General features: G+C 39.1%; 1 protein-coding gene and 1 long non-coding RNA gene across 2 annotated transcripts in view; both read right to left on the bottom strand.

Annotated features, from left to right (window-relative positions):
- The window catches only part of LOC103141045 (junctional adhesion molecule C-like), a 37,452-nt gene extending 16,544 nt beyond the window's left edge, over nt 1–20,908 (bottom strand). The window contains exon 1 of the mRNA XM_007556467.2: nt 20,444–20,908. Coding sequence (XP_007556529.1) covers nt 20,444–20,492 — 49 coding nt within the window. The 5' untranslated portion in view covers nt 20,493–20,908. The remainder of the gene's footprint in view (nt 1–20,443) is intronic.
- A 2,876-nt stretch (nt 20,909–23,784) lies between these two features.
- LOC107836729 (uncharacterized) lies at nt 23,785–25,196 on the bottom strand. The gene is made up of 2 exons (XR_001662674.1): nt 24,535–25,196; nt 23,785–23,927 (listed from the first exon to the last, which is right to left on the bottom strand). It is a non-coding gene; the product is annotated as an uncharacterized LOC107836729 (long non-coding RNA).
- Between the last annotated feature and the right edge of the window lie 2,611 nt (nt 25,197–27,807).

Raw genomic sequence — 27,807 nt, forward strand, 5'->3', positions numbered from 1 at the left:
ATCGACGAAAATAAAATGTATTTAAAAATGTATGACTGTCTTTTTTTGGTATTGGCCCAACAAAACCAAACAGCCCAGACTCAAGTTGGGAAGTAATAGACGTCAACGTCGGTCATAACAGCGACCGATGTTGGATGTTCATATTGGTGCATCCCAAGTATGGTGTTACAACCAACTCGAATAAGGTTCTGGTTCAGAAGCAAAATCATCTGTAACAGATAACTGTACTATATAAAGTGAAATGTTGCGAGTAGCATTTATGTAATTATGATTTGTTTAAGAAAAATAGTGATAATAGATGAATGGTCAGACACTATTTAGTGTTTGTAACAGAAAGACCGGCAACCTTTGAATTGGGATCCCTCCCAGGTAGGTGGAAAAAAAACCTGACCATTGTTTATGACCATTGTTTATGATGAACTAATTGACAGCTCCTTTGCTCAAGCCTAGGTCAGCCTCTTGAGGGAGACAGTACGGACGGCTTGTCACAGCACATCGAAGCACTGAGGGTAGATAGTGAGCGTGCTTCTTCTGGCGCAGCGTCTCTGTTATGCGAACAATCTGACATGCTGCACATGTTCCATGTCCAAATGAATTGGGCAGCTCTATGGCGTCAGCTTAAAGGACATCTAAGAGGAGAGGTGCAGAGGGTGGGGAGGGGGACTAATTCTTCTCTCTGCAACGGCTTTTAGTCTGCAGCCAGAGTCAAAATCCCATGTTTGAAGAGAAACTGCGACCACAAAATCTTTGTTGAATCAGGCCACACTCGGAGCCAGAATTAGCTCCTCACCATACTTTGCACAGATGGCACCAGAGACAGTCACTGCAAATGCCTTACATTCTAGCCAAGGCTGCCTAACCCTTTTCCTTAATCCTAATTAGGAATGCAATCTCCACACAGCCTTTTTTCTTTTATTTTTTTTTTTACAACAAAGAGATGCAAGTACAATTGCATTATTACAATACCGAAAAATGTTTATAATTCTAACATTTTCAAGTAATCACCAAATAAATTGCTACTTTTAGTGCCACAACTAACAACTATTTCAGTATTGATTATTCTATCGATTCGTTTGACGATTAACAGGGAAAGAAATTGTCACACTCTGCAGATTTTACATTTAACCACTTTTACACAATATTAGAAAATGCATAAGAAAATGCCAATAAACAAATAATTCAGTTCCTTTTTTAAATGACAAAACATTTTCTTGCTTAAAATGCAACAATATAACATTCCTTTAATGTACGCTTCATTTGTAGCTTGACTTAACATCGATACAGTTTAGGGCTAATCTGTGGGGGCAGTTTTGGCTTAATTACCACTCTCACTTTGTTCTTTCAGCAAACGGCCTTTTTTCGAGTCTATGACCTCCAGTTAACGATTAATCGATTGCTAAATTAATTGACAAATATTTCTGTAATCTATTCATCCTGACTAATCCAATTAATTGTTTCAGCCCTAGTTACTTTAAATAAATTCAATTAATTAGTTATACTAACACCACAGTGGTCCAATAAAAATAGACACACAAAAAAATCACTTTTTTCTTAAAGCTGTCAAGAAGCTGTTCCATAACAACACGTGAAGACCTGGAAACATTCACATATGGACATAGCAGGCTAATCTGACTGCTGGGATAATAACCCGGGTCGTTTTATGACCAACCAGCAGTCCCCTTTCCTAATAATGCCCTATTTGGCCGACGCAGTGATGGAGAGATGAGGGAGAGCTGACCCACTCTGCCACTGCCGGATAAGCCTGCATTGTTGAGCCTGTGGATGGGGAGCGTATCCGACCACGTCTGGCTAAAGCTCCACTGACAACAGAACAATAAGCGAACAGCACACAGCAGACACATGATGACTTAGCAGGTCCAAAAGGTTTAATCTGCGTCACATCCTGAAAACTCACTCTTGGTTAAAAGAAAAAAAAGAAAAAGAATTTGACTGAAAAGGTAAGTGTGGCCGTCTGGGCTCTACGTAGAACTCCAGCTGTCTTTTTAAATAAATAACTACGACGCTTAACCTCACCGAATCACCTAATTCTACTTTATTGTTAATAAAGGGGAATTAAATCCGTCTGCAATGTTCCAGCCTTGTTTTTGGCACACAGAGGCAAAATGTGTGAGATGGTAGCAGCCGTAGGCTTATGAAGGCTTTATTACAAGGCCTCCCAGTAGAGTTCAGCTCACTCATCAAGATGCTATCAATCCTGAAACAACATGTCCTGAACAAAAAAAACACAGTCTTCTTCTACTGTTGCAACAAACGCCACACATAGCTCAGGCTATTGACCGGCCTTTGTTTTCACGTTGGAACAAAAGCCACGTTGTGCAGAGGAGCCTTTATGAAAAGCACTGCAGTCAGACACTAAATGTAAGGCTAATAAGGGTTGCAAATTTACATTTGAAATATTTCTGCATCAATAAACATGAATCAGATCTACACCCTAGTTCAGAAGAAGGTTCATTTTGGGACTTTTTTTTGTTCAGCTATTAAATCCAGCCTCCAGATCACCAGCAGAATCAGCACTTACGGTATTTAAATACAGAGTACTGCAAGTTTCCCTATCAGCCTGTCAGACCAACGGACCAAATAACAATCTCAGGACATTATTTAAAGATCTGAAAAGTGTGATAGTGGTTTATGATTCCAGCACAAGACGAAGTTGGGGAGCCTACAGCCTTTTAGACAGAAAGAATGTAAACTTAATAGCTATCATAAAGTAAAGAGTCAAATGTGCTACAGCAGCTCACCCAGGTGTAACTGAAGCAGTTTAGTTTTTTCTTTCTTTCCTTTTTCTTCTTTCCTAAATTAGCACAAATAAGGAATAATAAAAGAGTATAGGGGTCTTGTTGCATAAAGTGTCTATTTAGTGGGCGACTTGACATGTGATCACTGGGTAGGTGTGACTGAGGGAACTGGGCTCACATAATGTCCACAGATTTTTATTATTCCAGTATAAAAACAATGAATCCCCTCCTGATAAATTTTGAAATAGTTTTCTGAGTTGACCCCGACAATAACAATGCTTAAGATCTCAAATTTAAATGTGAATCACATTTACATTTCTGACATGTTCCTCCCGCTTTAGAGGCCTCCAGTTAGCGTTCAGACTATATGCTTTTCTTTGCAGCATTAGCAGAGAGAGAGGCTGTCAGCTGCCATGTTCCGACATGTTAGCTACACTGAAGAGCATGTTGTACCTAATCAGCTTACAGCGTCATTCTAAATATTAACTTTTAATGCAAAGATGGATTATGTAGCTAAAGAACACATACACACACGCGCACACACACACACACAACAAAACTGAGCTTGAAGCAGAAAATAACAGAGTCTCTGAATGACACAAGCAAATAAGCATTAATTTTGGGACGTTATGTTTGCTTATTGTTTGGTCAAATCTATTTTATTTCTGTTTTTAGACATATTTAAATTAGAGATATTGGTAGTACATATGGTCCATGACCCTGGTAAGGGTGCTGAGCAGCTCGCAGTGACATCATCATTGCAGGAAAAATCGAAAAATCAATCAACGAGTAATTTGGCAACTATTCTACTTTCAGTCTGCTTGCTGTGTTACTGTCTTTGAGCTTAATGTTCAAAGTTGATGTTAATATTTATCAGCTTTCTGCTAAATAGGTATGTCTTTTGAAAGTAAATTTCTTAAGCTGGGTGGTTTCATAACAAAATGTGGTTTGGGTTTCTTCTGTAAAATTCACTTTTTGAGCGTTACATCGTGTGGTAATGTTATTCTCTCATCAAAAACATACTTGGAGGTTTGCCTAGATTCATTTATGCTGTATTAGAAATCCTTGCCCTCTCCTCCTTGAGACCTTGAGCTCCTTGAGACTAGCTAGCAGCAATTAGCAAACACCTGGTGGAACTGCACATCAGCAAAGTTAATTATGCAAGCGACTTCTCAGTGCAACACTGGTAAAAACTTTGTTAAAGGGGTAATAAAGGAGCAATATTGCAATGACTTCCCAAAGGCAAAGTTTAAGAAAGAGGATTTTTTTAAAGAGACAGAGGCCCAATTTTAAGATATTAAGAGTCAGATTTCTTTTAAGTCATATTTGATATATATATATAGAATTTTTATAAAAACTGAAAGTAACATAGTTTCTTGATTGTGCTATAAAATAGCATTATATTAGGATAGGTAATCCCTGTCCTCCAGAACAGGTGTGCTGCAAGTCTTAGATGTCTCCCTGGTCCAACACACTTCAATCAAATAACTAAATCAAGTGCAGTCAAGTTCTCCAGAATCCTGCCAATACCTCCTTATTTGACTCAGGTGTGTTGAAGTAGAGACACATCTAAAAGTTGCGGGACCCTCAAAGCCTAGAGTAGCCCACCTATGCACTAGATGCAGGGAAAAGACATACTGTCCTTTTAAACACTGTCCATTTTCTCCCAAAGTTTCCTTTTAGTGTGCTTTTAGTGTCACCGTTTTCTATGCTGCTTTAGATAAAATGGTCCCAGAATCTTATTTTTCTGACTTACTGGATAGGAGGAGAGGGTCAGATGGCCTTAGTCACTGAGCTATGGATTGCTAAATATATGCCATCCATCTGTTTTCTATTCCCACTTAATCTGGTTCAGGGTCAAGGAGGGGGGCTGGCGTCTTTCTCCCTCTTTTGATGGGTTAAAAAGAACAAAATCATTATTTTTTTTTCCTTATAACAACTAACTTTGGAATGACATACTCAACAACAATTGGAATTTAGTGTCTTCGCTGAAGAACTAAATCAACATGAAAATGAAAAAATGTTGCAAAAGAGCTTCTAATTAGAAGGGTGGGGTCTGTTCTCATGAGCTGCATTCTCCAGTCAGATGCATTCCACTCAGCGGCAGACAGAGGGAATGACTCCTAATCATTTCAGGGCCCAGTTGTTTATGAACGGGATGTGTCTTGCGAAACAATATTGGGACATCAAAGTGCGCAAACTGAGCAAGAATTTCCCAACAAGCAGCCCACTCAGACAACAAGTGTGTACAATGGCATCCTCTGGACTCAAATAGTTTGCTCAGGCTGCATGGGAGAGAATGTCGCAGGAGCAACAGGTGGCCAGGGAAACTATCTGCGCTTCCTCCTGCTCACACACCCGCTGGAGCCGCACATGCATCACCTACTTGGAGAGGAACTGCTTGTTGGTTTTCATGGGAAATTCCAGAAAAGGGGACTTGACAGTAGAATAATCCACTCGTCCACGCTGCTAGCTGTGCTTCTATATCAGCTATTCTATTGTGCGTTGCAGCGACGGAGGAAACAAAGCTGGGCAGGACAGTTAAAGAGCTGCAGCAGCACGCATAGGCTGATGTACGGACTGCTGCTTTCACGCTGAAAAAAGAGATTTTTATTTTTTTTTTACCTGCTGTTTGTCCAACTAAGCTGCAGCTATTTGACATTACCACTAGCTAGTTTTTCAAAGTAATTTGTGAAAAATTCACCTGATCTTAACGCTGAAACCTGAAAATAACTTAGCAGAGACGTACTCTCATAAAGGTTTATCTTGATGACTTTGCCCAGTTCTGGGTTTAGGTAAAAATAAAAATAAAAATACAAGTCACCAGAACAGGCCACAGCCTCATAGATGGTACTTTCTTGTCTTTCTGCCATAAGCGGCGATGAGTTGTTTATATCAGAAGCAGAGGAGACATCATGCTGCATGTGTGAAGTAGTAGATACTGTAAAACAGGATTTTACTAAAATGATTTTTAAGTTTACATTCTAAATTGTCTTAGCAAGTAGCGAGGGAAGAATTACTAACTGAAAGCAGCAATCTCAATGTATATATGCTAGAGCAACGGTTCAAACAGGGTTCTTGAAGCTCAATTAATTTTATTTTTTTTTGCTGAAATTAAACCTGTTTTGTTGTGTAATTATTAATGACACTGAATTATGCAATCACAATCAGACTTTTACGTGAACAGTTTACGACTCCAAAGTGACGTTCGTTGTGGCGTGTACTGAGAATGTAGATGTCACAGAGAAGTGCTCTATTTACAGAAGAAACAATGGATGGAAAGATTTATTTAGAGTGGACAGTATTGTAAAAGAAATCATAACAAGATGAAGGAAGTTAATAAAAATAAAGCACAATTAATAGAAAGGGGCTTTTGTGGAGCACTGACTGCAGCTTCTGTGGAGAATTTTGTTTGGATGCGTAGTCAGAACTAGTGGTGGGATTGTGGTGTGATGCGCTGCACCAACAGACTTCGTTCTTAATTTCATATAATTTTCAGCCATTGTGCATGTCTGGATTTACCACAGCTACCAAATTATGACTCATGTGTCACGTCAATGACGTAAAAGTTGGACTAAATGTGACATAACCGTTCAGACTTCATCGCTTTTCCCTTTCATGAATAGTGGTCACTACAGTGGACAGCTGTCTAAAAGCCATGCTCTTGTGCTTCTTGCGGATTTTTATGTTATAAATGCATAGAGACCACTGAAGTGGACACTAATGCATCATAAAATACACTATCAACTACTGGCCATCATCTGCAAATGCAAGAAATTATTTTTGTTAAATCAAATATGGCCGACAGACAAAAAAGCATGGGAACCGACCCGTTCCATACTGTAGACGACTCTTGCATGTAAAAAAAATAAAAAATATTGTGACATCAAATAACCCATACAGAACAATACTACTGATGTATTTTTCAAATAACAACTTTGCATTTGGAGAAAATAAGCCTACTTTTTTTTATGTCTTAAGAAAATTAAAAAAAAATTAGAAAAAAATCCTTATACAAATGATCATAATTCATGCATGAAAGGGTTAAAACCATCAGATAGGTATCTGATTTGGTACAACATATGGAAGTGGCATTAATCTGATTTTTTTTTTTGGTGAGGGAGATTGGAAGTGGACCATACAGACTGCCATAAAGACGTTGGATAAGTGCTGCATATTGACAAAAAGAAAATCGTATTTGGTACGATGTGTGAGCAGGCAAGTAGTCGATTTCATATTGCGTATGTGAAATTTCATACATAGCAAATAAAGCTGCCAACATTTCAAAACTCATCATGACAGACAGGTTGAAAGCTTAATCTAATAAAACAGAGCTACTTTACTCATTGATACAGACAATAGATAGCGTTGATTTTTCTCAGCTCGGTGGTAATGAGCTCACCAAGTGAACTGCGCAGAGCAGGCCCTGCCCTGATAAAGCATGACTGCAACTGGCAAGGAGCCAGTCTCAATCTGCTTAAACGCAACCAGCTCTGTGTCAGTAGAGAAACAGCGTAACAGGCAGCAGCAGTTTAGTCCCAGCCATATAGGCTGTTGTTTGCCTTAGGTTAGAAACCAGTACGTCACAACAGCTCTGCAGTCGTCTCCTCTCTCTGAACAACCGAGCTGTTCTCGCCGAATGGCATTAACGCGCTAACAATCGCCCCAAAGGAAGCTGCCCACAGATCTCGAGTGTTGATGATTTGAGATAAAACTGTACAGTTGATCAGTTCTGCATGAAAGAGTCTGTTTTAAGGAAGGGCAGTAGGAGTAGTGGGCGGTGCTGGCTGGGGGGAAAAAAATAGGAGATTTGTTACATTTTAATACAAGGAGAGGCAGATTCTCTGAGTCTTGAGGTGAGGAGTCTGATGAAACCCAGCACTCATTGTTCTGCCAGAGCAAGCTAGACTAAACTTTACTAGAGTACTATGAGTGTAGTGGTTTCTTTGAGTTCACCTGTTCTCTGTTTTATCCCTAACAGCTAAATGGCTTTTGTTCTCCTCCTCCTGTTGTTGTTGTTAAAAAAAAATTCTCAATAAATTATTTGTGCCTCTTTGGTTTTGTATGTTGAATATTTTAGGAAGCACATATCTGTGCTCAGAGCTTTTTAGGGTTAGCAGAACAAATATGAGAAATGGCTTTGTTTTCAAGGGGTCTGCCGCTATTGAAGAAATAGCTGAAGCTTTAAGAGAGCGAGATAAAATGTTTGTGTTTTCTGGGAAGATGGCTCCACCAATGACATTCAAAGTTGTTTTCCAGCTTCAAGTTTTAACTCAACAACATGGAGGAAGAAAATATTACGACATAGGGATGGAGAAATCTTTTTATTGTTCTTGGTTTCAACAAGAACACGCCTACAAATCGGGTATTGCTGCTGCAAGTTGGTGATTTAAACAAATTCAATACAAACCTCAAACCTATATTGTTTGTCTTTTTGTAATTTTCTGCTGTATGTCCTAGTAAATGAGAACAGCTTTAGACTGGGAAATCTTGTGTAATATAAGCAAGGCAGAGGTAGGCAGACAGACTTAAAGTTGCAGTTTATAGCCCTAAAAGAGTTATTTTAATCTGACTTTAGATGTAAAGCAGGAGAGGAAATGGCACAGGAGATAACATGGTCATTTTGGGAGTAACTCTCCTGTTGCACGTTATATGAGGTTTATGTTGACAAACTGACAATTTAGTTCAATTACTACATGCAAGAAAATCCAGGAAATCCCTTAGAAGAGATAGGGTGTGGAATATCCACAGTCACATCCTCTACAACTGAATAAGTTCTCCTTTTTTCTGCTGTCCCTCACGGATCCGCTTTGAGATTCTAGCCACACTATTAGTGTAATTCAGAGCGTAAAACAAACAATCTAGAGTGAAATCTCACCAAAATACACCCTTGTTCCGCTGCTCTGTGGACGCAGAAACTTAGGACGCCCTACTGTAAGGCAACCACTAATGGAGCTCAGACAGGAACCCACCACAGTGTTGCAAACTCGTCGCCTATGTCTGGCATTCTGACAAATATCTAAGGCACTCACTTACCCAGAGTATGCCCTCACACACATGTGGCAGCGGCTCTGTGTGTGCTGAGCCTCCACTCTGAATATGAGTCACAGCAAAGTCTAAAAGGCATGGACGCTTTGACCACTTCTCGTGATTGGTCTCAACAGAAAAAGTCCCATTTTTCTTGAAGTAATAACTCCGCTTCCAAAGCCTGATGAGAAAGGTTTGGTGGAAACAGATGTGGAGTTGTACGGTCCAGTTCATGCCAGGGCCATTTTGATCAATCACACTGAATTGGTTTCTGTCAAAGCATGTGAGCCAACCACAATGCTATCAATTGCGACTCGGTTTCAATACGTTTAGCACTAAGCAGCCCTGAAGGGATCGTCCTCACACCATATGGCCAGATGATCTGCTCGACTGAATGTTGGCTACTCTTTTTGTTGTTCCTGTTGACTGTAATGTTGAAACAAAGCTAATGACCGCGTCTATGGTGCAAATACAATCACACAAACATTGCAACAGTTTGGTTTCAAATGCTAAAGTCAGCTTCTTACAAGTGCTGTCTATTGATGAAGAAATTTAATCAGCTTAATCACACTCTAGTGCTGCGATTAATCATGATTAATCACTATGCCCAACTTTGTAAGTTTCAAAAAAAAAAAATGCAAGTAGATGCGGTTCTTGCAGGAAGCGCCTCCTCCTGCCAACCAATTAAAAAGCGAGCAATTATCTGGCCTTTTTTTTTTGTTGTTGCTGTTTTTCTTACAGTAGAAATTAGGTTATGTATTCTCTCAGTACTCAAGAGCAACTAGGGAAAACTTACTCCTCTACACATGCATGCAAGTCGTAGAAAAATTGTTCTGGGGACACCTGACGGATAAGATGTAGCTCTTTCCTAGTTCTTGATGCCCCCACACCTTTCTGATGTCACCCTGGGCAGGTGCCCATATAGCCCATAACAAAAACCATCACTGTACACACGTTTTCAAAGAACGTTTATGAAAATGTTTTATTGTCTCAACCCAAACATATCTGAAGATTCTCAGTTTTTTTACATTCTGAAAAGTTTAAAGGAAGTCATTTTGTTTTAATGAGGCCACAGTCTCTTGTCCTCATCCATCCAAGTGACTGGTGTAATTCGTGCATGTGAAATTTTAGGTTTGCGCACGTAGACGTGCACACGCGAGGTAGCAACGCAACACAAGAAAGCTGAAAAATGTTCAACTTTTGTTGTCTGCTGTCGAGGAAAAATTTCACCTTTCGCTGTGGTTCGCCGGTCCCTGTGTGTCGAGCCAATAACGCACTACTGTGAACCAGGAAACCTTCCACAGAAGAGAGACTTTTAGGTCAAAATAGGAAGCTCAATTAAGCTACGTTACGTAATAATTAGCGAGTTCAAATTTTCATATTAATCGTCATGCGTTAACGCGTTAAGCACTACTTCTTACATACACTTGTTGTTAAATAAAAGAAAAAAAGGAGCAGAAAAACATTGACGTTTATTAGTTGGTACCACGGTCGATAGATTGACGAAAGGATCAGATACGGGAGGTAAATCTCACCCCAACCAACAGCAACAACAACCAATTTACCACAAACACAATGACAGAAAGCAGTGACCTGTATAAAGTTCACAGCTTTACGCACCGGATCCTGCTTGTTTACAATTGGACATTTTTCTAGGGCTTATATGCCAAATCATATCTTTGCTCCAAGCAGTTGCTAGGCAACACTGGAAATGTTCAGCCAAGCCAAACCGGGGAACTTTTGTTTTTGCATTTGGGTTTGGTAGAAATTAAAGCAGGAAAAGGCACCATGTAGATCAATAGTTTTAGTTAATCATAGACTTCTGTTTGATTCAGTAGGCCACCTGAGTTGATCCTATCATCTTACTGCTCATCAAAACTTCTTTAGGCTTGTTTCATATATGGCACATTTATGGGGAAGATAAATGCACCATATGTGAAGATAGTAAACATTCCTGAGCGTAACATCTTGTCCCCTATCAAAATAACATCATAGCTCTCTGACATTTCAAATATGACAGACACAGTCGCAGCAAAGCGATCTGGTCCAACACTCATTTATGATTTATTTTTACAGTCAGAAGCGTCCTGCATTATTTTAAGATGAACTTGAGATGGTGCAAGAAAGCCTTAAGATAACTGGATGTCGAGCATTAACTTCGCCCTATTCTAAATGCACCTGGCTTGGTACGATAGGAAGCTATGAAAACAGATAAAACAGTAAGAAATAATGTTTTACAGAAACAAAATTTCATATGGATCGAGTCATATGTGAGAAATAAATACTAGGGCCATTTTGGATGATGAAAAAATTAGTAAATTTCCAGGACTTCATAAAGAACACAGATAAAGCATTTAGGATTATCAACAAGCACATAGAACAAACTGAGTTATTAGTTATTCTCTCTAATATAAATATCACACTTCATTCATTCATTTGCTGCCTCTTATTTAAACCTTAACACAGTTATTAGAAACCAACAGAACACGGTATGTCAAAACAAAGTTCTAATTTTATCATGCACCTAAAGAAAGTGTAGCAAAATCCGAACCAATGTTCCCAACAGAGCAAGCTACAAGCTGTTGGAGGGTTTCCATGGTAACTGTAAACAGTAGTCTGGGTTTGTAGGGTACACATAAATATGAGCAGGCACAGCTCTGAAGGAGAAACAGGTTGGAAAAAAGCACATGCTTGTCCAATTACTCGAGGAATTATTACTAAAATACCCGACAGTTCCTGTCACAAAAGGATGTTAGCAGATGATGTACGTTTTTTATACTGATGGCTCCTGCTTTGTAGGTGAATTTACACCCACTGACACGCGCCGGTGATGGATGAGAGAGGATCCATCGCCGCTGGTTGTGAGGAATAAAAATAAAGCCTGTGAAGTGAAGATTTTACATACAAAAACCTCTTCACAGTCTTAAGTTGAAGAATGATTTAAAAAATATATAAGATTATTTTCAACAGTACAATAATAAAATCTTATAGTAAACATTGTTTTCCAGAGAACTCGTTATATTTAGTTGTGCATAAAACTGAAAAATCAAATACATGAGGAGTTAAAAATAAAAATATGAATAAAAATATGATAAATATTCAAAACCATAATAGCCCTGTAATGATTTTACCAGCAACATTCAATGTTTTAATTAAAATTAATGTTTGATTAGACCCTGGTATTGTTTCCTCCATCTCTTTCAGCGAATCATGACATTGATTTAGAGTTACTGCCATCATTAAGTCTTTATTATAATGCCAATTTCTATACTCTAATTACCTTGATTTGATCATTACTGTTGTGGCAAGAAAACATTTTAAAAATCAAGTGGAGTTATTTCGGGGACCAGTACAACAATTAAATACAAAACGCATTAATTAGGACTCTTTTTAAAATTCTGTACAGCAAAGCCTGTTGGTGAACCAATGGCTATTTTAGGATCATGAAGTTACTTTAATGTGACAATGTAAAAAAAAAAAAAAATTTCCAAAGAGCTGCACTTTTAACCTCTACAGTTCCTATAAGTCCCAAAAATTTTCCATGACTTTCTCATTTTCGTTTACAGATAAACAGAGTTAACAATATGAATGACTAAAAAGGTTTCTATGTCTGTTCACCTCCTGGAAAAAAATAGCTACGTTTATGGGTTTCCGAAACTCCTGACTCATTATCAAGAAGGACAAAAATGTGGCTGTTCGGAAATATTTCCTGTAGCAAATTAAATACAGTCACGATGTGGAAACATTGAAAACAACATTCCTCTTATTAAGGCAACAGTGTTTTAAGTCACAAAATGTGAGGCTCCAGACCAACTTTTTACACTGGTTGCACTGGCACGCCTCGTTTTTTTTCATAGGTGCACCAGCACAAAGATCAGGTGCACCCAAATTTTCAACCACATTGTATTTTACCTCACAACTTTACAGGTTCACTTTTTGAAAGAAATCTCTGTCCATTACTGGCAATGTTGAGTTTGAAATAATTAACAGGGATAACAGTTCCACCTGCTATCTAGAGTGTAGGAATACAGTGACACATTTTTCACAGTAAAACTTTCCAAAAATCTGTTTTGCTTTTTCTTATGGGGAGCTGGGAGTTTAAATTGAAAGTTCAAGTTATTAATATTCCTGTACTGTCATTTGTCACTAGAGACAAGTTCTGCAAATTAGCTCACGCTATAAGCACTATGATGCAAGCATTGGACTGCTGTTTTATGCAATTTATCTACGTTATTGTGTGTCTGTGCCTATCAAATAAATCTAATAAAAATATCACTGTCTCAACTGTCGACTTCATGTTATTTTAATAACTTTTTTATTTTTGTGTTTTTATAATGTAACGCACTTTGATCTCTTTGAACTGCCTTGTTGCTGAAATGTGCTATACAAATAAACTTGATTGATTGATTAATATTTCAGATTCCTATTTTTTGTATGTGTGCCATCTGCAGTTTCAACTTTATTATTTTTTATAAGTTTAAAAATACATTTATTTTTTCTCCTTTTAAACATATATGCATATCTTTAATAATTTCTTAGTACCTTGACTATTTTTGGTTGAATTCTGTCACTTTTAACTCTTCATTAAACTTTCAAAATTAAGTATTGTTGCATTCGTTTAGTTGATTTGGTCATTTTGATCATTTCATTGTGCAAGTCTCTAGTGGTTTACGGTGCTGACCTGTCTATGACTTCTGTAGAAACAGGTCCACAGACTTTGTGTTGCACCTGACACAGTACAAAAATTGCTATATGAATAAAGTTCGATTGATAAATTGACAGAGTTTTTATTATGATTTCATTCAACAGAGAACTTTGGGTTCTGACCTGATGAAACCTTCCTCAAAACTTCAGAGAACAACGTCTGAATGGCATTTCTAAATTCGAAAAGGATGTTTCTTATTTGAAATAATGTGTTAATTTAACTGATCCAATCAAAGATAAAAAAAAAAAGCATGAACTAAAGTAAAAATGTGTATAAAATTCTCAAATTATTGCATATCAGCGATACAAAGATACTGATTGCATAATAGAGGAACACTTGCTGGCAGAGGAACTTCCTCCACTCAGTTTAGATCCTGTAAAATTCTTCAAATAGGGACAGTGTAACTATAAACTGACCCTTTCTTTGATTCAAAGTATTTTTTACAAAAATATTAGGAAGAGATTACTGATAGAGAGGAAGAACTCTGCCCTTTTTTCCCCCACTTTTCATGTCCTCTGCCAAAATTTCCTCAAGCTGATCCCCCCCTTCTTTTTGTGCAATATGTGAAACAAAAGTAACTCTAGAATTCAAGAAAGCCAAGCAATTTATTCTGGCTGTAACTTAAATAAATATAAATAAGTGCAGGCATGTTTACCCCCGAATTGTGTCAGGGCAGAGAGAAGGTGGTTGCTCTTTCAAGCTATTTTAGGAGCAGCTCTGCCTTTGCGTCTAGTTTCAGAATTAGAAGCATGTGCGAACGCAGGTTTGTCCACATTAAGCGCCACGAAATACTTTTATGAATATATCCCAGAATCTCAGACATAACCACGCGGCGCCTAATAATAACAGTGTTATTCACAGCTTCACTGATGATAAGCACACATAGACCACCTGTGGCCGAGCAACGGGAAGACGAGAGGGCATTACTGTTTACAACGCACTTGCCAACACACTCAAACACCGACATTATTAGAAAACAAGCCACTGGTTCGTTGAAATTGGCCAGAAAAGAAGGAGTGATGTGGTGGCAGACGACAGACAAGCAAGCTCTGAACTTCCACTCAGCTTACAGGGCAAGCAGGTGGAAGTGGGGAGTTCAGGAAGGATTAATGGGTTCTGTGGGAGTTCCCACGGCTGAGAAAAGGGGATGACTACATGTTCTGCAATATCTGTAGACAAGCTGGTGATAGAGAAATAGATTTGTCAAAATGACTTACAGGGAAAAGACGTCTAGAGTAACCTCTGACTAGGGGGTTTGACGTCACGTTCGACTCCTTTAGGCCTTTAAAGTTTTATGAAACACAGCGCTCCAGCTGTGCCTTGCTGTTTTTATAGGAACATGTTACAATTTTAGAAGAAACATCAAACCAAACCCCTAACGTAACAGGTTAATCTTGCTTCTACATTTATTCTAACGAATTACACTTCTTGTTAAAGAAAGAGAAAAAAAAAAAAAAAAAAACATCCCGAAACTTTGGAGCTGCTATTCAGAAGTCTTGTCCACTATCATTATCACATTGGAACAATTTCAAACACCTGAGGTCGTCAGATGACTCTGCCTTATGGCTATTTTTAGAAAATAATTGCCCTTTTGCTACAGCCTTGTAAACAAAAGCTGAATCCAGAGCGATTATATGGCTGTGACTCCCAGCAGGGGCGCAGCCTCCAGCTTCTTCCTCTCGCACACACCGCGGCTCGCTGCTTCGCCATCGTTAATGAACCCCCTAATTATTTCACTAAGCTGACAGCATTCTAGTGTTTGATCAATGGTGGGTTCCTCTGACCTATTGATGTACTCCCATCAGTATCCAGCGAATACATAAGCAGGGGGGAACCGGCGCGGCACTTCCTCCCTCTGGGGATCATGTGATCGCAGGTAAAGATCATCAAACAGGAAGCTGTTCTTGTGCTGCCCAAAGCCCAGGCACCCAGTAAGGAAGCAGATCGTTCCTGATACAGAGCAGCCTAAACACAGAATCGAGCCATCTTGACAAAACAAACAATGGATGATGGCTCTAATTAAATTAGACTCGTCACTTCCAAGAACTCATAGTCCCCTCGACAGGCTCAGGATGTGACCAATCTAGAAGCCAAACTTCCCACAAGAATCCTCCCTCTCCACACCTCGGTCATTATCATATTTTCATCATGAACTTTTGGCCAACATGTGCTGCTTCAAGATGGCCTGTGATTTATGAACCCTATATTTTTTCGCTTCCTTGTCTTATTGACATTTGAAGCACGCGAATGCCGCTGCCATTTCTGGAGTGAGCGGTAAGTCGCTGTTTGTGTCTCAACCGCTGCAAGACATTGTCAAAAAATAAATAAATAAACAGAATAAAAACAGGCCAAGGTCCTGAATCCTTCTCTGAGTCACGGTGAAGTGGATTTTCTGTCTCGGGAGACGAACCGACACACCCCGCTTCTTTTCTGAAGGCCTTCAACTGCCAAAAAACACTTAGTTTTCCGTCTTCAAGACTTCCCCCGCCTCCTCCTCCTCTGACCTCAGCCAGCTCATCGGCGGGGGACTCTTTTTATCTTTTAGGAAAACAGGTGGTAATGATTGCTAGTCAGAGCTCATATGATGCGGAGCTGTCTGCCTCCATGTGTTTTCTATTTGGAATGTTGCATTTGCTAACATGGCACAGTCAGGTTTAGGAGGGACTCAGCAGATATTTCTGGTCACGCCTGCGACGCGGCTCAAAACAACCACCGCCCGCTCCCACTCAGCTGTTTCGGTTCATTCCACATGGGGTATGGGACACGGGGCGCTTTAACCTCATGACACGGAAGGGCTTCGGTTGCACAAGTAAGGATCGGCTTCAGCTCCAACATGGAGATTGCAAATAACTCTGCAGAACTTCCTAACTCGCACCGCATTCTGACTCGTGACAAAAACAAATCCCAAACAGCGCAGGGCTTCTTTCTGTTTGCCTGCCCCGATTTCCTCTGCCATTTACCGTCCCTTCAGAAAAATGTCAGGCTGTCTGCGACTTGCCCACGGGGACGGAACGTGTCATTTGGAGTGTGTTCCTAACATTTGCTTGCTAGCTTTAGGTGGAGGGAGAAAACGTCAGAAAACAAGGCCCTCCTTGGGGAGCCATCAGCAGTTATCTGGAAGAGAAACATCTCCTGCCTGGCCAAACGGTGCAAAAAGACAGAGTCCCAGGTTTCCATTTAGAAAGACGTTAGACACTGGGTGACCGAACCCTGGCTATGTGTTATTCTGAAGGTTTTCAAAGGTTTAAGCAATCATCAAGGGGGCAGCTTTCTTTGTTTCTTTCTTTTTTTTTTTTTTTTACATCTAATCGATGGAGATGAAGAGAGGGCTCGAAAGGTCATGACGACTCGATTGTTGAAATAATCGTCAACTATGAGACTTCTACAGCACTTCAAAGACGCTTTATGTGAAATAATTTAGTAACATAGTAATCGATTATTTGTTAACTGGAGTGTGCAGACTCAAAAAAAGTCACTTGCTGACAAAAACAACATATTCAGAGCAGTAAATAAACCAAAACTGTACAAAATATGTATACATTTTGTATTTGAGATAAAAACACTTTTGTTTGCCAACATGTTTTACCCAAAACTAATCAAGTGACATTTTTCCATATTCACCTAGTTCGTTCAAATTAATTGAACGTTATGTTATTGTGTTTAAGGCAATTAAATGTTTATTTTTGTATTTAAAATAAAAGAATTGAATTATTTGTTTATTTCCATCTTTTAATTTATTTATAATATTGAAAAGGCTTAAGTAGCTTAATGAAAAATCTGTGGCAATTTTTCTTTATCCGATTAATCAACGAATAGTCAGAATGATCGAGTGATCGACCGATTATCAAAATAATTGTTAGTTGCAGCCCTAAATTGGGTCTTGGCATTTAACTGCGAAAATGACGTTAAATCCAGGACTCTAAAAGAAAACAGATCCTTTGAATGCTGAAAATTAAAAACATTTGAATGACGATGTGTGTATACTTTTCTTATCGGAGTGCTAAAAGTGAGCTGCTCGCCACAGTCGAAGCTCACGGTTTAAAAAGCAACAACGACCTTTTGAATTCACTCCTCAGCACAGGTGTTTCTTATAAAAGTAAAAGAAATGATCTCACAGTATCTATCGGCTCACTTCTAATCCACTTTGAGCATCTTCCAGCCCCCACATATCTTGGCTGTGCTCTTGGCAGGAGCCTTCTGGCAGATTTCCTTTTCGACGAATTTCTTTGGAGTATTTTCGGAGAACAGGCCAAAGCCAACAAAGGAAAAGGTGGATGCAAGTCTGATGGAAGCGTGCTCGCCTCGCCTTGCTCCGGTGACCGACGACAGGCCGTAGAAACGCGGCACGTTCCGCCTAGAGTTGTGTGGCAATTCAGATGATCACTACTCTAAGAGCGCCATGAACTGAAATAACAAGCTCATCTCTCACAGAGAGAGAGAGAAAATGAAACCAAGCAAGGCCTGCAAAGAAAGAACAAACCACTGACACTTTTATTTCCTATGAACATTCAGTCTCCCACATCGGAGGAGCATTTGGATCTATATTAGGAGCAGAACTTTTTCCAAAACGCAAGAAGCATTCGAATTACAGTCAGTGCTACCAGCAACAATTAGTAATTCATAACCCGGCTTGTGGCGAGCTCAAGTCTGGCTGCATTTGTCCAGTTTCTACAAAGACAGGCAGTGTTGGCTGGGGCCCAGCTGACCACATGGCTAAGCCCTGTCCACTGAGACAAAAGGAATTCCTAAATCTTCACACACTCACCACCCACATGAAAAACTAATTGTTCTTCTATTGAGGTTTACACAAGAGAACACCGTTAAGAGTATCTGAAATTAAAGAAAAATAAAAAATAAAAAAATCATCTTACAGCCTGAAGGTATGTCAGGAGAGCACAGGAACATATTTCAAACAAGCTCCACTGCCGGTCCTAATTAAAGTAAAGGGAATAAGCCTGCTCACACACGTGAGAGATCACAGGGAAGGCTCTTATGTCTCCACTTGGTTTGATCTGTTCGCCTGTCCTCTCACACCTTAATCCGACGAGAATAACTCAAAGCGCATTTCTGTGCCGAGCTGACAGATAAAGAGAAAAAGGAAGCACAATTTCCTTTAATTCACTAAAAAAAGTCATTTTCTGTTATAGAGAAATCAAAGTGAAAGTTGGACATCAGAGTATTTTGATACAAGATACATTATATCTCATTTATGCAACAACATGAAAGTCAGTCGAATTAATTAATATTTATTTATAAATACATCAATAATTAGAACTGAAACTCAGGTTTTATGATTTTACACCCACGCTTCTCGAAGCGGTGGAACCCATTAGCTCAATGATTTTCAAGGGAAATGTGACAGAGAACAGAAAACAAGTGTTTGTGACTCCCTATTCATTTTCCTCTATAAATGAGACTTTGTTCTAAAAATGATATCATATTAACCGTATTCTAGTAGCAGATCCGAAAAACGCACTGGTTCCAGTCAGTGGCCTGGCTAAAGCTACAATGTTCTGAACTTACCAAAAAACTAGACACTTATTTACTATGATGCTGTGTTGTTCTGTGTGGGGGATTTCATTAAATGTATACAAATTACCAGAAACATGAGCATAATTTAAACCGTTCTCACTTCAGCTGTCAACAGGAAGGCTATTTGAATACGGAGAGGCTTTGGCTTTCTCATTTGATCAGTGCACTCACTTCATTGAAAAATGCAATAAATTGATCTAACTTTGAATGAGGACATTTCCATTTTGACATAATTAAATACAAAATTTCTTTTGGTCAAATATAAATTGGAAGGTGTTCTATTTTTGTTTTGCACAAAGCATACAGATCTAAATTAAAGTCCATTTCGTGTTGAACTATTAAAAAATGTTAGTAAATATGGTGTAAATTTTTATAGATATATATTTATAGGCTCTAATAAGAGCACAAATGTAACTATGTTCTCTCAATAAAACATCATCAGAAGGACGAGAGCGGTTGTCATGGCTTTAAGGGCTCATGAGGAAATAAATAAATGAACTGCGGTGATATCTTACAGGTGTCCGTTTTTCGCTTCCGGCTACAGGAGACAAACCTAGCATACAGATTTTTGAAGCCGTACAGAAACTGTGGGTATTTTTTTTTTCTCACTCTTGTTTCTATTAGCCAGTGTTAAGCTTCGGTGCGGTTTGAAAGGCAGCGGTGAAGAAGGAGGAGGGAGAGGAGGGGGCACCCACCGCGAGAGTCTGCCCGCTCGGCTGGCTCCTCCCGCGGTCAGCCTGCTTTTATTCCGCCGCAGGAAAAACCGTTATCTCGCATCACTACATCTCTGCCGTCAGCGCGGCCCCACAGCCCCGCGTTAAATAGTTAACGGCTCCAGCTACGAAACCGCAAGTATACATATTTGATTAACCAAACTTGACGAAAGTTTTCTTTTTTTCCCTCTCTTCTTTTTTTTCTGTCTGAACCTTTTGAGTCAGGACACACACACACACACACGTGCACATGAGCGCGCGCGCTAACAAAACGTGCAACTTAATCAAGCTGACGTGAAACGCTAGGTTGATTTAACGACAGCTCCGCTACGTTAATGTTGTTTAAAAAAGCGATATACTGATGTAAACAGCAGTAAATGCGACGCAGTCTATTGAGAAACAACAGGAGGACTAAGCAAAAAGTTGTGAAAAAATGCGACTAACCTCTCTTTACATTTCGGTTTACAGTTTCTAAATAGTCCACACGTATTTGGGGTCAAATATAGCGGGTTTACCGTCAGTCACTTTTGAGTTTAACGGTAGTTGCGTCCAACTAGTTAGTTGTGAGTCCACGGTCCGTTTTCCATACAACGCGGAGGTAGAAACGGCAATAAAAACTGATGCAGGAGTTGACTGGCCACGATGGCCACGTCCCAAACGAAGCCACGGGGCTCAAACGGCAGCTGCTTTGGGTTGAATTTTGTACTTACAGTGAGTTGAGAGGAGAGTCAGGAGGCAAGCCAGACGTGTTTTCGCCATCTTGGTGTCGATGCAATGCTCGGTGCGGCTGGCCGTACATGCGCAAAGTAGCCTTAACAGCTTTGGTGAGGATAGAGCGGGGGAGAGAGACCTAGAGGGAAAACTACCGGAGGGAGAGAGAGAGGCAGAGGGGCGGAGGAGCTATTATATGGGGTTTCCATAGCTACCGAAAGCATCACTCACACAGACAGGAATTTATAGTTGACACGATGAGGAAAGCTTTTACTACTGTGTCCTTACACTGCTGTTGGCAGGCACCAGCTGGGAACCCAGATATGAAACCACCAGCTTCCAGACTTGTATGTGATGTGGGAGGGAAGTGAGATTTGAAAAAAACAAAACAAACAAACAAAAAAAACAACATATATATAAAAGAGTGTCTTCCCATTTTTTTTCTTGATTGAAAAGTAAACGCAAATGCTTTTAGGTGATGCTATAGCTCCTAAAGATAAATATAAATATAAATTACTGCTCTAGTAACCACCCAAGGCTATTTTAAGTTACATTTAAAGAGATCAAACCTGAACTTAGTACTCTGCTGCTGTGACCGAAAGTGCACTCTAAAAACTGAGGGGTTATTTATTTCACCCCCCCACCCCAAAAAAAAAAAATAAAAATGCTGGGTTTCACAATGTCTTGGGTCAGACTAGTCTGCATCCTAAGCAAAAATCTAAGAAGAAAAAAAAAGGTAACGATGCAGAATAATAATGTTATTATCACTGAGTTGAAATACTTGTTCATTTAAGATGACATTACCCTTTTACTTGCCAAGTAGCATGTAAGCATCATCTATTGAAATAATGGTGACACCATAATTCATTCTTGACAAGTGTACAAGAACTTGTACACTTGTACAAGTTCTTGTACAAGTGTACAAGAACACTTGTACACTTGTACAAGTGTACAATGTTTGATTGATCACAGCGTTGGTGATCTACCAACGCTGTGATCTACAGCGTTGGTAGATCACAGCGTCTACCAACGCTGTGATCAATCAAACATAGCACAGAGAACATTAATCCTCAATAAAAAAAGAACATGTCTGAAAACTTTATTCCAACATTTTTAGCAACTGTGCAAAATTGAGCAGCAATTTTGCCACTGAGTTTCACTTGTTGAGCTTTATGAAGCTGTCTGAACAAGCAACAATATTTCTTATTAAACACGCCTATTAAAATTATACTTTTTAAAAAGTTGTATCAGAACTCTTCAGCACAAAATTCAGCATGAGATAAATGACATGTAAGAGACCCAACAGAGGCCGTATGCATTCATCTTAAATTACACATTAATCAATAATCTGAAATGTAACACATGGTTTGATACTTCATAGCTCTGGGTGTTGCACTAGTGCACAAGTACCAGCAACATGCCGTAAGTACATGTACCACCAGTGCAACGTTAGCAGTGCAACAAATAGACCTTCGTTTATTTTTACTCGCTGTAAATCATTTCTCTGTCATAAACCGAGGAAATGCTGCCTTGACATGGCACTGCGGTCATGTCAGCCCAGGACTCTCTTACCTTGTTCGCATTGAAAGAACAAGCTCTGTCTTGTTAAGTCCTTTCACATCACACTGGATACAGTCCTTGGGTTATGCCAAAATGCATTGCTTGCATCAAGCAATTTTTTTTCCCATGTACTGAGCTCTGCTATAACTCTGCCAGGGCAGAAAAATACTCCCTACCAAGTAAACAAGCTCTTATGAGGCAAAATAAGCTTGTTTATGACGTTATGCTACTATACTGCGTAGAGATGTCCCATTATCCGTCAGTGGATGTATTCTTTGGGTGAATTCTGTTTGCATAAAAGTCAATGTAGAGACAGTTGTTATGCTCACAGAATGCTTCATTAGTGCAGCAATTCTATCTAAATGTAGGTATAGCATGTCTATATTCTATATATTATTTTACATTATATTTAGAATTCCTAATTGCACTTCCCAAACTTTTTGAAAGGTTTGTTGGAGTTTTTTTTTTCCCTTGTTTGACCAAGGAAAGAATTATCAGTTTCAGTTTCCTTATTATATTTTTTTATTGGCTGTTATTCTCCTAATTGCATTGACTCAACAAATTAAAGTTGTGTGTGGTTTTTTTAAATCATGTTTACTCAAGCTTATGAAGGCATTGATGTATTTAATTGTGCTGTACTGGTGCAGAATTGTCAAATAAATCTGTATTTCAGTAATTTATGTATGTGCTTAAAAAAAATAAACAGTTTAAGTAAATTCAGCTTTTTTTTGTAACCAATACAGATATCTGGATAATTAACACAAGTTAAAAAAAAAAGTCAATCCCTTTTAAACACAGATGTGTTTGTGAGTGACTCTTTTCCATGTAGTATTTCAGACAGAGTGCATTGAAGAATTATTGAATTCTTTCACATTTCTTTTATGGATTTTTTAAAAATGTCTTTTTTTTGTGACTGGCAAAAACATAATTTTTCCTGTTTGAAATTGTGAAACATTTGGCACTGGAAAGCTGATATCTCCGGACCCTGTGCAAATAAACAACTTTTTTCCCTCTCTACCTGACATTAAACAATGACAAACTTTTCCTCTTCTAGGTCAGTTAGAATTACAAAAATATTTTAAAAAATGTTTTTGCTAAATGAGAAAGATAATTTTGGAAAATTTAACCCTAGTAGTTGAAGATTTACAAGTATTTCCATTGTTGTAGCAGAAGTGACTTTTAAACCAATTCTCGGTACCCTTTAATAAGCTTCTCACACTAATTTGCTGGAGTTTTCGCCGATTCCACAACTACTGTCACTGAACTAGGTTTGTAAGTACCTTTCTCTCACACACACACACCTCTTAATCTCCGTCTATATTGTACTGAACTAAGATCAGAACTTTATGATTGACTTTTGATGCATATTTTAACGTTGATATGACTCGTTGTTCATTTGGAAGACCCATTGTGCCCAAGATTTAAATTCCTTTCATTCTTCAACAGAGCCATAAGAATTATGAATAAAATGAATTAATCACAAAGAAAAGCCAAGTTATTTTTTGCTATTTTCAAATTTAAAAACAAGTAAGCCTTAGGATTTGACAGACTTTCAAGCATCCCAAAATATGTAGGGAGTAAATTTGATTGTACAAGTGAAAGTTCAATTTATCCACAGTAGAACCTATTTTTTAGTGTAATAAAGATAATGTTTCACAGAAGGATGCCGTGAAAGCTCAGGCGTTATGCACGAAATCATCCAGGTTTATTAGTTATTTGATTTAAAAGTTCAACGTTGTGTGTGTGTTACCTTGCAATTTGTAAAGCCAAAAATACTTAGAAAAATTTTAATTTGCCTTTAATACAACTTTTTAAATATAACACAGAACACCAAATGTACATTTGAATCATATTTACTTTGTCTCGCAAGCATATTTATGGTTGAAACATTTGAAGGGAGTCTTCCTGCAGTCTCCTGAAGATCTATCAGGGGAGGAAACACACTGAAGTCAGAAAAAGCAACAAGATCCTCGGATTCGCACATCAAAAAACCCGTTTCTGACTTCTTCGCAGCCTCTACGACGGCAACGCAGAACATCTCAGCTGTCAGCGATCCACCCAGACACACAGACCGGTCCAACATCTTTCTCTGTGTGTGAGGCTGAGTCTAATCTGCAACAACCTGGTTAGAAAGAAGCAACAACAACAACTGTGCATGACTGTAGAAGTGTTTTACCCCCCTTTTCCTCTTGTCAGGGAAAACAGAATTAGACCAAAGGGCTTTTATGTACTCTGCTCCCTCAGCCGATGGGGGGGAAACACACAACCAAAAGAGCACAGTTTCTCTGCATGAGGTTAAAATGATTACAGAGCATGTCAGGGCAGATTCTCTGAGAAACAAATTATTCTTTTTGTTGCAGTGGATGGTTTTGCTGGCCTTTTACCGCTTGCTTCATCACCTGCCGCTTAGCCTCCTTACCTGCAGTTGACTTTAACATGCAACCTCCTTTTGGTGTCTCATGAAAATCATTGTCGCATTTCAAACATTACATTTGGCCATGGGGATGAACGGTTGCTTATCAAAGCTCACCTGTGATTGGTGAATTTCTTGCCATGCAGTCAGACGTGGATCTGCCAACCAGATGGTAATATCTAATGGCATCCCAATGGACCTCTTATTGCTGTCATGCCAAGTTAATCCTGCCCTACAAACAAAACATGGCAGCAGCTTCAGCTTTACTCAAAGCGGCACTGCCTACAAAAAGCCAAAGGTTCTTTTCTTAGAAATGTTGGCAGACGATTACATTAAGATCAGTCAAATAAAGCATTTTTTTTTTTTAGCTCCAACAATATGCACACTCGACAGTCCGCCAACACGTGAAAGACGTCCTGTTTCCAGTTCAGTCGGAGAGCAGAATTTCGTTCTGGAAACTGTACCCGATACAAGCAGATTTTGTTTTGCGAAACATGCGGCCCAGGCGTGGAGCTTTTGAAAGGGGCCAGAAAGGCAAACGGGCAACAAAAATAAAAAGGGACACAAAAGGGTAACAAAGAAACTGGAAACGCACGTGGAAACCGGACCAGTGTACGCAGGAAAGGAGGACAGACAAAGTGATAGCTGACAAGGTCGTAAGCTGGCCTGCATGTGCAGAAGATGAAGAGCCGTACGTGAAATGACAGGCGAAAGAGGAAAATGCTGGAAGAGCAGCAAAAGAGGAACATGAAAACTAAAGACGCAGTAGTGATCGGGACGACAGAGATGGTGCAAACTGTTCAGGTCGGCAGCCGATATTTTCTTTACATCTGGTCAGATTTGCTCCTCAAATCAGATTTATTTATTTATTTATTTATATTTTCACTATTGAGATCCGCCCTTTGTTTCTACAGCAGATCAACAGTTTTCCTGTTGCGGTGAATTGTTTCTCTTCCATTCAGTAGCATTTTCACAAGAGTGATTGACAACGCCAAGACCCACCTTCTGGCTTTGATTGGTTGTCTCTGAAGAGATGCATTGGAAAGTCTGGTCTTTTCACAGATTATCTGTCTCATATCATACTGTCACGACACGTAAAAACATACTTTTTCTATATACTGAAGCTTTAAAGTTAAATAAAGAAAATGTCTTCACATTGATGTAATTTGGCAGGAGAGTGTCTTCATGTTCTGCATGTCAGTGCGCTTATTCCAGCTGCTACATGACAGACAGAAAGCCCTGTAGAGGACAGTGAGAGGAGCTGAAGGGGTCATCAGGATGACCTTGCTCTCTGCCCGGGATCTGTGCTGGAGCGGCTGCAGGGACAGAGCTCTGAACATTGCTGGAGACTCCTCTCCTGCTCTCCATGAACTTTTCAGCTAAACGACACCGCAGGGTTAGAAGCAGAACCACCAGACAGCCACTCTGCTTTCTGCCCGAAGCTGTTAAGAGCAGAGCTGCTGTTGAGACGATGCACTTTATGTTGTTACACTCCCTTTAAGTATTTCACAAAAATAAATAAATAAATCTGCTGGATAATTTTCACATTAATCCGTTTGTCCGCTTGTAATTAGCTATCTGGAGAAATGTGAATAAATGAACTTGTTTTGATCGTACAACGTAAATCTTTTTAGGACTATTTTCCTCTGTGGCAAGAACAAACGAAGCAAAACACCTTATTTTTTTTAATGACTATAATAGTGTAACAGTAGAGCAATTTATTAAAACTGAATCTGTAAAAATAAAAGTGTGTATATGTCCCTGAACATTCTTTTTTTAATTTTACTTTTTTCAGAAATATGACAATAAATGTCATTATCTTTGACGTAGAGTCCATTGTTGCACCTGCTGTCGTGTCTGAGAGAGGAGAACCCTCACACATTTGGTCTTTTCCCAGCATTGTGAAGGCCTCAGGCTTATGGGGCCCAACCACCTCAACTGACTCCCCTTGATCATCAATCGACTCTTATTGATGCGAAGGAGCAGTCACTTTATTTTGAGCAGAATCAATTTATTCCAGAACAAGCTACTTTCAGCCTCTTCTGTCCTGAGTCGGATTATTTTATTCAAGATGGACCATGTTATTTGTGGGTAGAAGTTTGAGGAAAGATATTAATTTAATACAATTTGGAATAAGTCTGTAACATAAGATGTGGAAAAAGTGAAGCATTGTGAATACTTTCCAGAAGCATTGCGTGTTTTGGCCCTTCTCTTTCCTCTACAACAGACACAGCCCCCAGTCCCTCTATCCCAAGTCCTTCCCATGACGGCATTACTCAGGAACAAGACGCCTAGAAGCTGGAATGACTGACTCCCTGTGAAAATGGAGTCTCCATCTTTTCCAATTAAGAGCCATGTCCTCAGAGTTAGAGGTGCTGACTCATAACTTGGTCACTTCACACTAGGCAGCAAAATGCTCAAGCACATGCTGAAAGTAAGTGAAGACCAAAAATGAAACCATAAGATTCCCACATCAGACACTTGTTCTGCAGAGACAGAAAGAGAGAGAGAGAGAAAGGGGTGAGAAGCTAGAAGCTAATAAAGAAACTAGAACCTAATAAAGAAGCTCGAAACTAATAAAGAAGCTGGAAGTTAATAAAGGAGCTAACTAGTAAAGAAGCTAGAGAAGCTAGAAGTTAATAAAGAAGATAGAAGTTAATAAAGAAGATAGAAGCTAATAAAGAAGATAGAAGCTAATAAAGAAGCTAGAAGCTAGTAAAGAAGCCAGTAAAGAAGCTAGAAGTTAATGAAGAAGCTAGAAGCTACTATAAAAGCTAGAAGAAGCTAGAAGCTACTACAAAGCTGGAAGCTAATACAGAACCTAGAAGCTAGTAACAAAGCTAGAAGTTAATAAAGAAGCTAGAAGTAAAAAAAAGCTCACTAATAATTAAGTTAGGTGCTAGTAAAGAAGCTAGAAGCTAATAAATAATTTGCTATCTGATGTCACCATACTTTAGCTTTTCAAAAGGTGAATTTGGTACAAAAACAACACTGCACATTATCAAAAGAACATTGTACAAAAATATATATAAAAAACAAAACTATCTCCTAACGTGTAGCTGTCTGAAATGTTGCAGATTTTAAAACTCTTTTTGAGAAATGTTGAGTAACCTGATGTATTCAAGGCATGACTTTCACTCCTTAGTATTTACACCTTGTCGAGAAGAGGTGGGATGGGACGGTTAAAGCTGTGCCAAATCTGATTAGGCAGTGAAGGAGTGATCACAGGAAAACATGAAAATCTGCAAAGGATGCATGCTATTTGGAAGCACATACCAAACTGGGATATTGTTTTGGTTAGTGTAAACAAGCCACGGTTAGCAAAAGATCTATGAAAAGGAAGCCTAATTTAAAGTCTTGCTGTTGGAATCTACCTGTAAACGAGCTGAC

Source organism: Poecilia formosa, unplaced genomic scaffold (genome assembly GCF_000485575.1).
Source record: "Poecilia formosa unplaced genomic scaffold, Poecilia_formosa-5.1.2 Scaffold79, whole genome shotgun sequence".
NCBI lineage: Eukaryota > Metazoa > Chordata > Actinopteri > Cyprinodontiformes > Poeciliidae > Poecilia > Poecilia formosa.